This window comes from Armigeres subalbatus, chromosome 2 (assembly GCF_024139115.2).
Source record: "Armigeres subalbatus isolate Guangzhou_Male chromosome 2, GZ_Asu_2, whole genome shotgun sequence".
NCBI lineage: Eukaryota > Metazoa > Arthropoda > Insecta > Diptera > Culicidae > Armigeres > Armigeres subalbatus.
In genome coordinates this window covers 345,919,290-345,937,206 of record NC_085140.1, presented here as the reverse complement: position 1 = coordinate 345,937,206, position 17,917 = coordinate 345,919,290, and the positions used below count along the sequence as shown (strand labels likewise).

At 39.5% G+C, this 17,917-nt stretch overlaps 1 protein-coding gene across 4 annotated transcripts in view; it reads right to left on the bottom strand.

The window, feature by feature from the left end:
• LOC134212895 (inositol-pentakisphosphate 2-kinase) overlaps positions 1 to 17,917 on the bottom strand; it is a 507,776-nt gene that overhangs the window by 45,753 nt on the left and 444,106 nt on the right. For all 4 annotated transcript variants that reach the window (XM_062691194.1, XM_062691192.1, XM_062691191.1 and 1 more), the window contains 2 exons: positions 10,443 to 10,589; positions 9,483 to 9,595 (listed from right to left, as the gene is read on the bottom strand). In XM_062691194.1, coding sequence (XP_062547178.1) covers positions 9,483 to 9,595; positions 10,443 to 10,589 — 260 coding nt within the window. The remainder of the gene's footprint in view (positions 1 to 9,482; positions 9,596 to 10,442; positions 10,590 to 17,917) is intronic.

The window sequence follows — 17,917 nt, the reverse complement described above, 5'->3', positions numbered from 1 at the left end:
TATCTTTTGCATTTCGTCGGATAAATCTGATGAACTCTCGAAAATTCTCTGAGTTTCTCCAAAATATTAATTTGAAAATTATTTTCGGACTTTCAATTGCAACTACTTTAAAGTTTTGATAATTTTTGTTTATAATAATTTCCAAGGAAGCACTGTGGAAATTCCAAGGAAAATTGTTTCAGTTTCTAAAGGAAAATGTTCGGAAAATCCACGGAAAGTTTCTGTTGAGTATTCTTCGAAATTTACACAGAAAATTCTTAAGTTTTCCTGCGGGAGATTATTCAAAATGTAGACATCAACAAAACAAAATTAGGTTTCAACGGCGAAATTTTCATAAGAAATTCATTGGAATTTGCACGGGATTTTTTCAAATTTTCTATGGAAAATTCTTCGGAATTTTATGGAATTTACCAAAATTATTCAGAGCTTCTACGTGTTTTTTTATTTTTTATACGGGAAACCGTTTGGTATCTAAACGGATTTTTTTGGATTTCTACAGGGAATTCATTGTATTGTCCATAAGAAATTCGTCGGAAATTCAATGAAAAATTATTAAAAAGAAGAAGGGTCGTTTGACCGAAAATTATTTGGCGAAAGCCGAAAGACCGAAAATACGTTAGGTCAATAATGGAGATGGGCGTTTAGATCCGGAACCGTTTAAATGATCCGGATCTCTGAAGTGAGTGAATGATTCGTGGATCATTTTTCAAATGATCCGGTTCTCCAGATCAGTAAATTATTTTACTATTTGTAGGGATATGATAAAATGAAAAGTTCATTGTTTGTGCTACATCCGCCAGTAAACAAGAAAGGGTGAAGTTATTGTCAGTACGGTTTAAAAATGTGAGCCTGAATGACGAACGTTTTACTATTTTGCATTCTTCTTGCGTTTTGTTCTAAGGATCCGATCCGGTTGAAAGATCCGGATCATTAGAATGAATGACCCAGATCGGATCCGTTCATCGAAGTGATCCGTTTTGCCCATCTCTAGTCAATAATTATCCAGCCGAAATAAACGTTTGGTCAAAACGGTTATTCAACGAAAAACGATTTTGCCATAAAATTCATTTGGCCAAAGCAACGTACGGCCGAATTGGTAATTTGGCCAAAAAAGCTCTCCCTAATACGTCATTTGGCTGATATAGTCGTTTAGCTAAATAGGTTATAAGGCCGAAAATGTCGTTACGCCGAAATGGATGTTTGACAGAAAGGGTCATTTGATCGAAAATGTTAATTACTGAACGGTAATATGGTCAAAAATATCCACCCGTTTAGCCAAATAACATTTTTGACCAAATGGCCTTTCTGCCAAACGACCATTACAGTCAAACAACTTTTTGGCCAAACGACTTTTTCAGCCAAATGGCCAGTCGGCTGAACGACATTTTTGGCCGTATGTCTATTTCAGCTAAATAAAATTGTTGGCCGGTTGGGTTTTGGCTTTATAGTTTGTTTGGCCAAATTACATATTCGGCCAAACACCTTTCGGCCTTGTGTCTATCGGCCAAATGGCCCTACCTGTCGTTTGGCCGAAAATCATTCGACGAAAAGCCATTTATTCGAATAACTGGTTAGGCCAAAAGTCTTCTAGCCAAATTCCATTAGACCAAATTAAACGTTTGTCCAGGTTTGACCGAAAATGACATTTGGCGGAAAGCGACAAACAGCCGAAAGCCTCATTCGGCCGAATTGGTAATTTGACCGAAACATTTTTTTGCTCTAACAGTTTTTTTTTGGCTAAAAATGTCATTTGGCCGAAATAGTCGTTTGGCCGAAAAAGTCCTTTGGCCGAAAATTTAATTTGGTGGAAATGGTCGTTTAGCAGAGAGAGTCCTTGGGCTGAAAATGTCCTTTCTGCAAAACAAATATTCTGCATTTTCTGCCAAATGGCCCTTTTAGGTAATTGAGCTATTCGGTCAACTGTTTTTTTTTTTCAGCCAAAGGAACTGTTCGACCAAATGACATTTTCGGCAAAGTAATTTTAGACTAGATGGGTTTCAGCCAAATGTAGTATATTAGGCCAAACAACTTTCGGACTTACCAACAAACAATTCAAGCTCTATCTGGAGTAAGGACGAATGTCGCAAGTGAGGGTTTCTTCACCGACTTCCCCTCTTTTGAATATACTCAACCCAGTTGAAACCCGGAATTGGGGGCTAGCGAAGTTGGATTTTTCTCACAATCCATACGTTCAACCTAACTTCGGAAGTGGTGCGCTGAATAGCGCTTCGCGATATGAACACTGCGCTCCGCTTCAGAAGTTAGGTTTAACGTACGGATTGTGAGAAAAATCCAACTTTGCTAGCCCCCAATTTCGGTTTTCAACTGGATTGAAAATAAAAGTGACAAGCAGGGGGTTTCTTTGTAGTTTATCACCTCAGAAAGCCAGGAAACAATGAGAACCTGCATTCTGTCGGTTATACCGCACATAAATCTTCTCCCAACAAACATTGGAAGCTAATAAAAAGCACTTAATCAACAAAATATAGCCTTCTTCAGCCAAAAAACTAGCCTTATTCAATTTCAATTGTTGGGCTGGACTTCTCTCTTGCAACATTCGCTCTTTTACCAGATAGAGATTGAATTTTAGCTATACAGTAGATGCTCTATATCTGGATGTTCTTTTTCTTCTTTTAGTATCTTTATTAATGAGGCTTTCAGCCCCTAGGCTGGCTCGTCTCCATCGATGTTCTGTATATCGATATCTCTCCCTATGCCGATGGTTTCCTCGGTCCCTCCAATCCATACATACATTCGGGCCTTCTACATCTCAATAACCTTCCTATTTAGATGTGTCCTGGTCATATTTTGTTCAGGTTTCTCTCTCTATATATATGTTCTCTCTCGATATGTTCGAATTACTAGACTACTAGACCATCTTCGAACAATAACAGTCACATAAGCGCTTTATTCTCCCGTCAATGTTTGTTAGGCAATGTTGCATTCTACAAAATGGCGTTCTTGCAAAAGACTCTTCACCGTTCAAAAAATCTATTTCAACGATATTTTCTTTGGATTTCAATGGGAAATCCTTCGAAATTTACACTCGAAGTTTATTTTACTTTTCACGGTGGTATTTTTGAAATTTCAACGGAAAATTGTATGGAGTTTTTAAGGATATCATACCGAATACCAATTCCACGAAAAATTATCTGGAATTCTAACAGGATCAACCGGGAAAATCTACGGAAATTCCATTAAATCTTCGGATTTTCCACGGAAAATTCTGTGGGTTTCTTCAATTTTGAATCGGCGTGGAAAATTATAGACCAAAGGCGTAAAAAAATGTTAACGGCGGCGCCCCGATGCAAAAATGTCGTCATCGGCAGCGGCGTGCCAAAAACTGTCGGCAACGGCGGCGTGGCGCGGCGGCGCACATCTCTATATCAAAATGCAAAGACGGTATTAACTGGCTTATAGAAACCTCACAGTTAATAACTGTGGAAGTGCTTAGACAACACTAAGCTGCGAGGCGGCAACGTCCCAGTGGGGGATGTAATGCCAATAATAATAAGAAGAAGATACAGGACAACATCTGCTGGGCCAACTAGTCTTCTCTTCTTCTTATCTATCATCTATATAATAGTAGTTTGTGCAACAAGTTGCAAAAAGATGATTTTTTCAGCACGAGTTGTACGTTTATCCAACGAGGCTTGCCGAGTTGGATAAATACTACGAGTGCTGAAAAAATCGAGTTTTGCAACGAGTTGCACACGCTATTTTTTACAATGACAAAAAATGGACTTTAATTTGATAAATCTGTTCCAAAATTGTACAGTTTAATTTACTCCACATGATCATTCTTGCCAATAAATTATGTTGCTGCGGAGAACAATCATATTCCATGTTACCGTGCCACATTGCATAGTTCGATAAGCCGTGAAGCGATAGATGTACTTGACTTTGGAAATTTTTGATGTCATGTCCACCAAACTATTTAATTTATTACGGGGCGCATAAAATACACTATTTGAGCACTTACCGAAGCTAATTCAGCAAAATTTAGTCATGTAACTACTGTTCTGATGTTGGTTTTTCATTATAGCACCCAAATGAGTGCTATAATGAATATTATGCAACCCATTTGAGTTGCATAATGTTCATTAAAGCACCCATTTCGTTGGTATGGAAAAGTAGGCCGTTTTATCACTCAAAGACGAACTGTAAACCAGATATTATGATCAGGAATTGCAAAAAATGAATTTAAGTTTCCTTTGAGGCAATATAACTCACGAAAGGGCTGACCGATTTGCAACATTTTCACACCAATAAATTCGTCTTGAGCTCTGCTGTGTTTATAAATAAAGAAAGATAAATATTTCTCCTAGGATAGTTTGAACATCACAAAAATGCGAAAAAGTTGATGAGTTGTGAAGAAATCTAAAAGGATCCTATAAACTGATCTAGAATGCGGTGCTGTAAAAAAATACATTTTAAACGCAAATGTTCGAAACCCGAGCAACGCAGGTCTCGTGCTGTTAGTCTATATATATAAAAATGCATTTCATTTGAGGCAATATAATTCACGAACGGGCAGTGTTGGTAGAATCATACTCAAATCTGAATAATCAAGGCTTCATGCACGAGCTAACTCGCTTGCGATTCTGTAGGGAGAACATCGCGCTTGAGTTTCTCGGACAGAATCGCATTGCTTCGCTCACTCACCGAAAAATGATTTCGCTCTTAAAAGCGTCAAAACGTAATCGAGGCGTATGTTTTGTTTATATATGTATTTATTAGGTATTGTTTTGAGCGAAAAAAGTTAATTCAATGCAAACAATGAAGAACACATAAAAATCATGCAATGAGGCAAATCGCGAAACCATCATGCTCGAACTGAAATCGATCTAGAATGCGATGCTGCAATCAATCATTATTCGCAATCTTTCATTATTCGTATAAAAGATGCTATGTGCTATCAGAAAAAAGTTTTCACATGGAATTAGATGAGTTTTATAGTGAAATGGTTAAAAAGTTGATAAATTATGCTTCAAATCAAGTGTTTTAAATAAGCATAACATTTGAGAATCATGCATACATCGTTTGTAGTCTAGCCTAAATTAATTTTACTGAAAAAATCAAAAATCAAACTTTTTAATTTTTCCATAAATTTCAATTTATTTACCCAGCAACACGGCCAGGGTAACAACAAGCTGCCCTTTTGAAAATGTGATACCGCCGATCGAAGTAATCGATTGTCATTTTCACCCGAAGGAACTTCCGGAGGAATTCCTGGAGGAACTTCCGGAGGAATTCCTGGAGGAACTTCCGGAGGAATTCCTGGAGGAACTTCCGGAGGAATTCCTGGAGGAACTTCCGGAGGAATTCCTGGAGGAACTTCCTAGAGGAATTCCTGAGGAACTTCCGGAGGAATTCCTGGAGGAACTTCCGGAGGAACTCCTGAGGAACTTCGGAGGAAATCCTGGAGGAACTTGCGGAGGAACTCCTGGAGGAACTTCCGGAGGAATTCCTGGAGGAACTTCCGGAGGAATTCCTGGAGGAACTTCCGGAGGAATTCCTGGAGGAACTTCCGGAGGAATTCCTAGAGGAACTTCCGGAGGAATTCCTAGAGGAACTTCCGGAGGAATTCCTAGAGGAACTTCCGGAGGAATTCCTAGAGGAACTTCCGGAGGAATTCCTAAAGGAACTTCCGGAGGAATTCCTGAAGGAACTTCCGGAGGAATTCCTAAAGGAACTTCCGGAGGAATTCCTAGAGGAACTTCCGGAGGAATTGCTAGAGGAACTTCCGGAGGAATTCCTAGAGGAACTTCCGGATAAATTCCTGAAGGAACTTCCGGAGGAATTCCTGAAGGAACTTCCGGAGGAATTCCTGAAGGAACTTCCGGAAGAATTTCGGAAGGAACTTCTGGAGGAATTCCTGAAGGAACTTTTGAGGAATTCTGGAGGGACTTCCGGAGGAATTCCTGGAGGACTTCCAGGAGGAATTCCTGGAGGAACTTTCGGAGGAGTTCCTGGAGGAATTTGCGGAGCAATTCCTGGAGGAACTTCCGGAGGAATTCCTGGAGGAACTTCCGGAGGAATTCCTGGAGGAACTTCCGGAGGAATTTCTGAAGGTTCTTCTGGAGGAATTCCTGAAGGAACTTTTGGAGGAATTCTTGGGGGAACTTCCGAAGGAACTCTTCGAGGAACTTCCGGAGGAATTCCTGGTGTGAATTTTTTTGACAGTTTGCTATAACATTGAGAAAATTCAAATATCTCTCTATTAGTTAAACTTACTCAGTTATGACTATAAAATCGTTCAGATGGAGTAAAACCAAAGAGCAGAATTTTTTCCCTGAGCGTAGGACAACCTGTAGGACAGTATGGTTTTGGCCTCCTGAACAAAATTGTAAAAGACGACAGCTTTTTGAATCTTGCGAATTCCAAAATATTTGACCCAACGAGTATTCTCATATACATTAGCGTCGCCAAGCGGACGAGTTCCGAAATAATATAATCAGCGACAGTATGGTTTTGGCCTCCTGAACAAAATTGTAAAAGACGACAGCTTTTTGAAACTTGCGAATTCCAAAATATTTGACCCAACGAGTATTCTCATATACACTAGCGCCGCCAAGCGGACGAGTTCCGAGACAATATGATCCTCGACAGTATGGTTTTACACTCCTGAACAAGATTGTAGAAGACGTCAGCTTTCTAAATCTTACAGATTTCGAAATATTTGACCCAGCGATCTTTCTCATATACACTAGCGCCGCCAAGCGGACGAGTTTCGAAATAATATGATCTGCGACAGTATGGTTTTGGCCTCCTGAACAAAATTGTAAAAGACGACAGCTTTCTAATTCTTACGGATTCCGAAATATTTGACCCAGCGATCTTTCTCATATACACTAGCGCCGCCAAGCGGACGAGTTCAGAAATAATATGATCTGCGACAGTATGGTTTTGGCCTCCTGAACAAAATTGTAGAAGACGACATACTAATTCTTTCGTATTCCGAAATATTTGACCCAACGAGTATTCCCATATACACTAGCGCCGCCTAGCGGACGGGTTCCGAAATAATATGATCTGCGACAGTATGGTTTTACACTTCTGAACAAGATTGTAGAAGACGGCAGCTTTCTAAATCTTACAGATTTCGAAATATTTGACCCAGCGATCTTTCTCATATACACTAGCGCCGCCAAGCGGACGAGTTCCGAAATAATATAATCAGTGACAGTATTGTTTTGGCCTCCTGAACAAAATTGTAGAAGACGGCAACTTTCTAAATCTCACGGATTTCGAAATATCTTACTAATATTAGCATGAACATCAAGCTGGTGAGCACCAACCACGCAATTTGTATGAAAATCACGACTTGCTCCGACGTTTGGAGGTCCACAGATGTCATTTTTGGTCTGATCGGAGGTCTCAACATCTCAGACAAATCTTGATGGACGGGAAAATTTGTGAGTCCCTAAATTGTTCAAATCGGTTCATTAACGGCTGAGATATAGCGATTTGAAAATAGCGTTCCGACTGTTTGGGAGGCACGGTCGGAGGAGTGTTAAACGATTGACAGTTAGATGAAAAACCCAGATTAATCTACCTAGCGTTGGTGGTGCCTTTCTCGCATGTAGTTAAAACACCAACCTTATATGTATTGGGTTTATATGGTCCGATGTACCATTTTCTTCATAACTTTCAAACACAATGAGCAATCGTTATCAAATTCAATAGTGATCAACAAGACTTTGTCCCCTGTCGAATAAAACTTGTTGCGAGAAAATCGGTTAAGGATTACTGTACGAAAAGTTGTCTAATGTTTTTTATAGCTTTTGTGCACACACCACACATACACACACATATGAAAAGAGATAAAACCGAAGTAATCAAATAAAAATTTATCGAAATTATTTAAGATGTTATATTCTTTTATTCATCGGTTATTCCCCTCGCAAGAGCATTTTTTTCAGTGTCCCCAACTCATGATTCGCAGTCGATGGCAATCATGTGTCACCATACTGCAGTAATGTGAGTTTATCACTCATTTGTTATTTCTAGATCAACATTTGAAAAGGGCGTAACAGCCAAAATTTATTCCTTATGATTCTTCGCCTACATATAAAGCTTTATATGAAGACAAAGAATCAAAAGGAATAAATTTTGGCTGTTACGCCCTTTTCAAATGTTGGCCTAGATTTAATGGATTGATGAGCGAATAATATGGTAATTATGTATACAATTAAAATCGTTTGCTCATAAAAAGCATTTATAACACTAAATACACACCGAGATTGCTATGTCCAAGTAACAATATTAAAGAAAATAATTACAAACTCCACGTTCTGTTGTTTAGCTCCGGTAATATTTCGGCAAGGCGATCTGAATCGGAACGAGAAGATTCGTTTGTTTGTGTTCATATATTCTCACTTTTTTACCAAAGGCATGAACATAACTTGCATGCAATGGCACACACTTTATATGCAATTTATTGTTTTCAATTGTCGCTCACTTTTTTTTGTTTTTTTATAGTCAGATTTGCCTAATTTATGCGCATCGCCTATCACCGTGGTTTTTATAAAATCAGAACCTGGCTATCATGGACATCACATCATTTGATGAAATGTTCAAACATAATATGTTTGAACATTTCACCAAATAATACGATGTCCATGATAGTCAGGTTCTGATTTTTGATAAAAACCACGGTATTAGGCGATGCGCGGAATTAGGGCAGGTCACGGTAATTGAAACACTTTCTTGGAGATAAACTGATTTTTTTTCCAAAATGATTATTGATTCTTAACACTTGAGGCACGGAGATTTGTTAAAAACTTCGAGAGCCGGTAAAAATCGCACTTAGTAGCCAGTAACAGAGTTGCCAATTGCCAGTTTGATCGTTAGTTGCGTTGCATCAGGTAATTAGCATGGACATGATGGGTTGCTTTCGGTTTGTTATCAGGCGTAGTTGACCGGGTAGAACAATTGACCTCAACTCCAGTGCAATTTGGAGAACCTAGATCATCTGCCTTGAATTAATAAGAATCAAAAATCATGCGCAAGGGATTTGAGGACTTGTCTGAACATGTTGACTTGCTTTCAGTTAGTTACCAGACGAATTTAACCTGGCAGTCCAATTAATCTGAACTTCAGATCATTTTGGAGAACCTAGAACATCCACATTGGTATTTAAAACATAAATTATTCGCATAGGGACAATTATAGGAAATTATGAATATTGAATAATGAATAATTGAATTATGCAAATGTAGCTAGGGCTGCTAACAATACTCGCACTCTGCCAATTTCGCATTTTACCCCAACTAAATCGCTCGGCAAATCTTATTCATCAATAAAACAGTTTTGATGATAATTATGCCAAACAGGATACAACCTAATTTATTTATCTTTTTCCTCAATCTACTGTGAATTATAATCATTTGCCATAATCTCCCTACTTATAAAAAACTTCCACAATAAAAGTGAACTCATCTCTCAGATTGATAATATTGACAACTTTATGTACTCACCTGTCCATAGTCTTGATTCCGGAACGTCAACGGGTCTAGTTTCAACGGTAGAAACGCCACATCAGGATACAGGATGCAGTCTCGCATTCGAATTTCCTTGTCCAACCGGTTAACTTGTTTCACCCAAGAGTAGACGTTCGTGTCGATGGACGAGAAGGAAGAAAAAATAAGTTTAGCATGACACCTAACCGAGGTATAGCGGGAAAAAAATCAAATCGGCACAGAAGAATGAACAAAAATTGGATTCAAATTGATGCAATCAAAAAATAACCCACACGAACCCAGTGTGCACGGCACAGAGATTGGTGGAATTGAAGGTGATAACGAAAATCGAGAGTCGCTCTGGGGCAGAACTGTATCAGATGCGTTGTGTTTGGAATGCCACTGTCGATCCGGTACGCGCAGGTGCATCGATTTCATGATTGGACATATTTTCCATCGGCAGCTACGTTTACTTTCATCGAACTACGGTTACTGCATGGCACTCCGCAATTAGAGGATGAGAGATTGTGCAGACGGGAATGGAAACATGTCCACATATACGGTGGAAAGCAAACGGCAATGGCCCTCCAATAAGAGCACAGAGAAAGAGTTTAAAATAATATATAGGAAAAATTAATCTTCATGCAAATTTATGCATGGACATTATTTTGATTCCGATTCGCTTTGGTTCGTAACTGCTACAAATACCGGAGCGGGAGAGACAGTATAGAAACCATTCCACTACCGGTGCTGACTTTGGCCAACAGCTGGTGCTAAGGCAGCCTGTTTCAATACCGTTAAGTATTAAGTTTCAATGGTGGACGAATAACACAGTCCAATTCAATTTTATTGCATTATTTACGATTCGATGCATAGATTTGACCTCAGGTTAGTTACAGCAATATGCATGGTTTAAGACTACATACCACCCTTAAATTATACAATTGAAGTATCGTTCTACTAGGATTCAACTCTTACCTGGTCGAAATTTGGCTAACTTTTTGTTGAATGCCTCCAGGTCGTACGTGTCCAGACGACCCAACTTCGGCTGCAGGACGAATCGGCGAGAAAAACGACTCGCAATCACCCGGGAGTATTTGACGATTCGCTCCAGGTCGACGTTACCTGAAATCACAAAACACATATGGAAACGGCTTTAAAAAATATTGCAGTAGACCTGCTGGAATATGTATAAAAAATACTTGTTTATAGGATGATAAGTTCTATGATACAATATACCTAAAAAACCGAGTGAATTGGCAAAATAAATATTTATTAAATATGGACTAGTACTATGTGATCATTTAGTTGTGGGACACGTTTTTAGTAGTTCCAGGGAAAACATGATTTTTAAAACTGGTATTCAAGTTTGTAATCCAAGTTTGAAGACGCGAAAAAAGTCTACATACAATTGCACAATTATTCTGCCTTCATTACTCCGTTATGTAGATATTCGACAATTAACGATCTAGTTCGTTGAAACAAACGGCGGTGCCAAGATCGACAGAAACGCACAGACCAAGGAAGCAAGTTAACGAAATATGTGGAAAAACAGGCAGATAAGTGAACGCACGATTTTTTAACTCTAATGTAAAATCTGTGCTGTTATATGCTAGCGAAACAAGGTGTGTATCAATGAAGAACACTCAACGGCTGCAGGTATTTAAAGCTATGTCCATTTAGAATCCGGAATAATAAAATCACCTGTATCTCGGTAACGGATTGACCTACAAATGAGGTGAATACATCAAAACAAGGGTTATTCACTGTACTTTAAGAAAAAATAATTAGTACAAATAATTTCTTCTTGTTTCTAGTGAAAATTCGCACCTTCTTCTTTATTCCTCTTATCAAAAGTTGCACACCTCCGGAGTCAACTTCCTTGGCACATTTGTTCCATATTTGGTCATCTGAGTCGCGTCCTGAGCTGTTTTTCCACTTTTCCACTTTTCTTAAGCTTCCGCTTCATTACTGCCCAAAATGTCTCGTGATGAGCCGGAGCTGTGGGCAGTTGCGTGGATTTATGTTTTATCGATGAAATCTTCGTTATTATCGCGGTACCACTGGATGACTTCCCGGCTGTAGTGGCAACTCGTTAAATCTGGCCAAATCTTCACGGGACCTTTATGGGCTTTATGGAAGGTCGACCGCGTTTTTTGAGACATTCCTCATTGTACAGCTTCGAGTCCATCGTCTTATTCGTCACAAACACTCAGGTCTTTGCCCCACAGTTGCATATCCCTTGCCACAATCATCCGTTTTTTTGCAAGTTTGTTCAAAACGCAAACTTAAACTTCGCAGAAACTACTCCTCGTGTGGTCACCATGTAGAATTTTTGGCTAGGAAGCTGTCCGAAATCCATTTTGACGTAGGTTCCATCGTCGATGAGTAGGATTATCAACGTGGATGTGCAGACTTCTTCTGTCCTTTCGGCTTCCATCTGGAATAATTTTTGACACGCTGCTCGAAACTTCGTGAAATTTATACCACAGCAAGTGGGCGCCTAGGTAGATAAACCGCTGTAAAAGAATTCTTGCAGTGGTCACTTTCCGTGCCGCTGCAATACAATAAATGATTCCGGATTCTAAATGGACATAGCTTTAACAACAGATGTCTATGATACATGCATGGTGGCCTCACAACTGGAACTCCTTACGTAGTGGCGGAAACTAAATCTGTAAACATAGCATTAGACTGGAACCTAGCGGGATATCGTAGCAGAGGCTCATGGTGGCACAGCCTCAATAAAGAAATCAAAGAAGTCGACCGAAATCTAACCTGGCAACAGATTGAGTTTTGGGGCCTCTTCCCCTAAGTAAGCTGTTGAAACAGAATATTACTGTAAAGCTCGCATTTTAGAGGGGTATGTCAAAGCACAATTGCCTGCCGGAAACGCGATTTGTCTATCTGTAATGCTCTACAAGACAAGAGAACGCATTTTTATTGATTCGTTTTATCCCAACACCTTTTTTGTAGCTTGACCGATATGTGTATTTTGAGCTAATCTATAATGGACACTGATGAAGTCGGTCCAAAATTTAATCGAATACAATGAAATCATTTCCAAGCCTGTATAAACACCCTTTGATTCATAACGAAACAGTAGAATTTGCAAATCGAATCACTCATGCAAAAAAGTAAATCGATTCATTGATCGATGGGCTGCAAATTAGTTATCTCGCGGTAAGCCCGTAGACATCATCTCATTACTCATGCTGACCGATGTCCACACTACTGCAACAAAGAATATTTTATTCATTCAAGTCACGTTGCTGAACCGCACCACAGTTGAGTCCATCCACAGTGAAATCCAACAAAGCTATCAAGTTTAATCCTGCAGTAAACGGCCACTAAAAAGTCTTTATTTCTTCCGATAGTTTTGAGAATGTACAAAAAAATTATAAATGTACAATTTGCAATGTAGTCTGTTTGACGGCATAACGGTTGTTCGGACAATGTGTACATTAGGCATCGATTGGTTGAGTTTGAGCCGACTTACTGTCGCATCCATTGATGCTTCCTATACCTACTTCGAATATGCACGACGGGTCGATACATAGCAAAAGTGTTAGGATTAAATCCCAATACTTCGGTCGGGTTGTTTTAATCCAATAAGCTACTTGGCAGTGTCGATAACATCCATACTGGTCAATGTCGCATTATGCAGTGCACGACGCAAAGATATTATATTCAGCTAAAACTTGTCTCATTTGTTATTTCCTAACCTACAGTCACGCTATATAGAACAAAGTATGTGATATATTAGAATTACATGATGTGTATGTTATGCTTTGGTATCCACCGTGAATTATTTTCATTTTTGGTTTATCAAAATACGTAGGTAGCAAATGCATTATAGAACTATGAAAATGTAAATTTTCGAACCCACATGTATCGTATTAGGGATTATTCTTTTCATTGTCATCATTTCATATTGGTAATACGATATTTAGAGAGGCAGAAAATAAAAAAAAATAAATGAATAATTCTATAATATTATTTAGAAAAATCGCTAAATTAGATTACGACTTTCGCGATTTTGCCAGGTAATTACTTATTTATAATTGTTGTTGGTACATTTGGCTATGCAGTATAGAACTCTGTCAGAACGGTGATTTTATGTTTGTCCCTACGTTTCAGTACTGACTATTTCCATCTTCAGGGGATAGAAGGGGATATTTTAATTTTTTAATAAAAAATATTTGCTTTTACAAATTCCGTTTGTTGTTGAATGTCCTTTTTAAGTTCATTATCTGTAGTGTTTTTGTTAGTTACATGTGCTAAATGTAATTTTCGGATTATTTTGTGTTAAGTGTAACTATTCAATTTGAGTTTTCGTCTTTTTGCCTTTCTCGTACAACAAAGTTGTACCGAAAGGCTATCATTTTTACTCCAAAATCGTAATTTTTATAGAGACTCGGAGACCCATGATGTTGTATACCAATCGACTCAGCTCGTCGAACTGAACAAATGTCTGTCAGGCCGTGTGTATGTGTGTGTGTGAGTGTACACGCGAATACCGAAAAACATTAGCCACTTTTTCATATAGTAATTTTTAACCGATTTTCTCGCAACAAGTTGCATTCGACGGGGGACAAACCCTAGTTGATCACTATTGAATATAATTACGATCGGTCATTGCGTTCAAAAGTTATGAAAAAATATGTGTATTGCACCATATAAGCTTGGTTGATTGATTTGCTGTAGGGCTAATTACATAACGCCTTTAGGGGTGGGTGGGTACACAATATTGCGTTACAAATTGTTACGACATGTCTAGGGGGTGAGTGGGTTTGTTAAGTTTTGTTACGGATAATTTCAATTTCAATTTGCAAGATTTCCTCAATAATCGATTCGTCTTCCCGCATAATGAAAAACGACATACCATGCAGTCAAAATTACATATGCGTTATAAGATATATTGTCACTATTCGCTTCATTGTTAGCATACAATTTTAAGCTTGATTTACCATACCAACCCTACATCAACACTTACTGTTAATACATACCATGCTGTCGATGTGTAATTATATAGTTCGACAATTGTACATCTACCAACTGATGTATGGTACATCGAAATTTTTGTTCGAAAAACGACCGGATTTAAATGTTAATTATACTTAACCGCCTATTACTCATATGGTCAATTGGCCGTTTACCATCTGAGCTACTGTTGAAACAGTATATGAGACTGTCCATTTATGGTTAACTACTATTAGTGAGACCATCGCTACAGTAACACTTATTCTCTTCAATTATAATAGATGCGGTCTACGTATGGTCCATGATTATGCGGGTTGGAATCAGCTGTGTTTATAAATATGAAAAGATAGAACTTTTTGCTAAAAAAGTTAAACAAATGTAAAAATACTTACGTTTTAATGAGTTCTTGAAAACCAACAAACTCGAACTGAAATCGATCTAGAGGGCGACGCTGCAGTCAACTAAACGATTGACAGTTAGGTCGAGAAAAAAACAACCCGAACAAGGTCGGGCAGTTTTGTCTAGTTTATGATAATAAAATTATATAAAAAAAACCCAGATTAATCCACTTAGCCGTGATAGTGCCTTTCTCGTTTCTTGCGAGTGAGTAATTTCTTCGCCCTTTTGCTATGAAAAAAATATATTGGCCATAACTTCTGAGCCCATAGTCTGATCCGGCCAATTTTTAATAGGAAACAATGGGACATGATTCTGCGTCGAATGTTGCGAGAAAATCGGCCGAGAGTAAGCGCCTAAATAGAGAGTGAGATTTTTTCTTGTAAGAACTGGCCATAACTCCGAAGCCCATAGTCCAATTGGGTCGATTTTCGATACGAAACAATGGGACAAGATTCTGCGTCGAATGCGTCGAATTGTTGCGAACAAATCGGTTGAGAATAAGTGCCTAAAAAATGAGCTAAACTTTTTAGTGTGCTTTTATTTGCTAAAAAGTATTTTGGCCACAGTCCATGGACCATAAGCCCATAGTCCGATCGGGTCAATTTTCAATAGGAAACAATGGGACAAGATTCTGCGTCGAATGCAATTTGTCGGTTGCAAATCGGTTAAGGATAAGTGCCTGAAAAATGAGCTAAACTTTTTGCACACACACACAGACATCACTCCAATTCATCGAGCTGAGTCGATCGGTATATAACACTATGGGTCTCCGGGCCTCCTAAAAAAAGTTCGTTTTTGGAGCGAACCTATAGCCTTTACGTATACTTTGTCTACGAGAAAGGCAAAAACGAAATTACAAATTCAATTCAAATTTGACAGTACTATTACTATGTAAAAAGTTAAGGTAGGTTCACTAAAAATACCAATTTTTCATTTTTTGTGAAATTTTAGTAAGACGTTATGCGTCACAGATGGGGGTGGGTGGGTATAAAGGAAATGTTACAAACAAGTCACACAGGGGTGGGTGGAGGTTCAAATCTGTCTTTTTTTGCGTTATGAAATTTGTGAATGAGCCCATACAGCGTTTGCAAGAGCCGTAATGTAGGCTCTTGTGTATCATACTAAGGCGAAACCAAACGATTGAATCGAAAAAGGCATCGTCACCGCTAGGTGGATTAATCTGTTTTTTTTTTATTTTGTCAATGTTTTAGGAATAACTTTTTGCACTTTCACTAATCCGAAGTACATCGTTAGGCTAAAGGGTTTTTGATTATTTTGTGTGTCTCAGTTTGATTCAGAGGTAATATTGGGCGTACATGTCTGGAAATTATCTATTATCTATTAGTAATAGTAATAGTAATAGTAATAGTAATATTAATTTTGGACAAAAAGTGCAAAAAGTTCAAATATCAACATGGTTTCCAATAAGAATGCGTGCTGTCAAACATCTCACGCTCAAGACTTCTCATTATTGAGAAATATGTGCAAAAGGCTTTGCCAAACTTATAGACGGGAGTATATAAAAATAGTAGCCAGACAGAACCACTCAATTAAAAACCTACATTCATTTTTCATTTATTTAGTTTACATCTAAACGGATAACACTGAATCCCGCCTGAACAACGCCCCACGCTCGCCAAGTCGTTTTGCACCTGGTCGCTGCGCTCTACGCCGTCTCGTACCTGCCGGATCGGAAGCGAACACCATCTTTGCACAGTTGCTGTCCAGCATTCTTGCAACATGCCCTGTCCACCGCCTTCCGGCATTAGATACCTTCTGGATACTGGGTTCGCCATCGAGCTCAGCTCCGATACCATCCTCACCAGCTGCTTTATTAGTTTAGCTGTTGGATGGCATCATTAAGGTGGGGGCTGGTTGGCTTCCATCGTCCACTGACCTGACGTAGTCATTTCTTCCGCTGCCTTGACTTCCAGTGCCTGGACTCTCAGCGCCATTCAAATGTTCCTCCTAGTGCTGCTTCCACCTTTCGATCACCACACGTTTGTCCGTCAAGATGCTCCCATCCTTATCCCTGCACATTTCGGCCACGCGGCACGAAGCCGGAACGCGGGATGCGTTGAGCTTCCGATAGAACTTGCGTGTTTCTTGAGAATGGCACAGCTGTTCCATCTCCTCGCACTCCGCTTCTTCCGGGCGGCGTTTCTTCTCCTGAAAAAAGGCGGATCTGCTGTCTCCGCTTCCGTCTATAACGTTCCACGATCTGCCGGGTACCTTGCTGCAGCTGTCTACACTCTTCGTCAAACCAATCGTTCCGTCGACTTCGTCCCATATACCCGACATTGTTCTCCGCTGCTTTGACTGTATTCCAGCAGTCCTCAGAAGGGGCCCCATCGAGCTCACCCTTTTCCGGCAACGCTGCCTCGAAATGCTGCGCGTATGAAGTGGCGACATCAGGTTGCTTTATTCGCTCTAGGTCGCACCGCGGCAGTCGTCGGTACCGAACATTGTTGATGACGGATAGTTTTGGGCTTACATCACCAGATAGAGGTCAGAGTCGATGTTCTTCTTCTTCTTCTTATTGGCATTACATCCCCACACTGGGACAGAGCCGCCTCGCAGCTTAGTGTTCATTAAGCACTTCCACAGTTATTTACTGTGAGGTTTCCGCCGGGTTACCATTTTTGCAGCATTTGTATATCATGAGGCTAACACAATGATACTTTTATGCACAGGGAAGTCGAGAAAGTTTCCAACACAAAAATTGCCTAGACTGGATCGGGAATTAAACCCAGTCACCCGCAGCATGGTCTTGCTTTGTAGCCGTGAATTTTACCGCACGGCTAAGGAGGGCCCCTCAGAGTCGATGTTAGCGCCACGATATGTCCTGACGTCGATAATGTTGGAGAAGTGCCGTCCATCAATCAAAACGTGGTCGATTTGTGATTCTGTCTGCAGTGGTGATCTCCAGGTGTACCGATACGGGAGGCTGTGTTGGAAGTAGGTGCTGCGAATGGCCATATTCTTGGAGGCGGCGAAATCAATTAGTCGTAGGCCGTTTTCGTTCGTCAGCCGGTGAGCGCTGAACTTTCCAATAGTCGGTCTAAACTCCT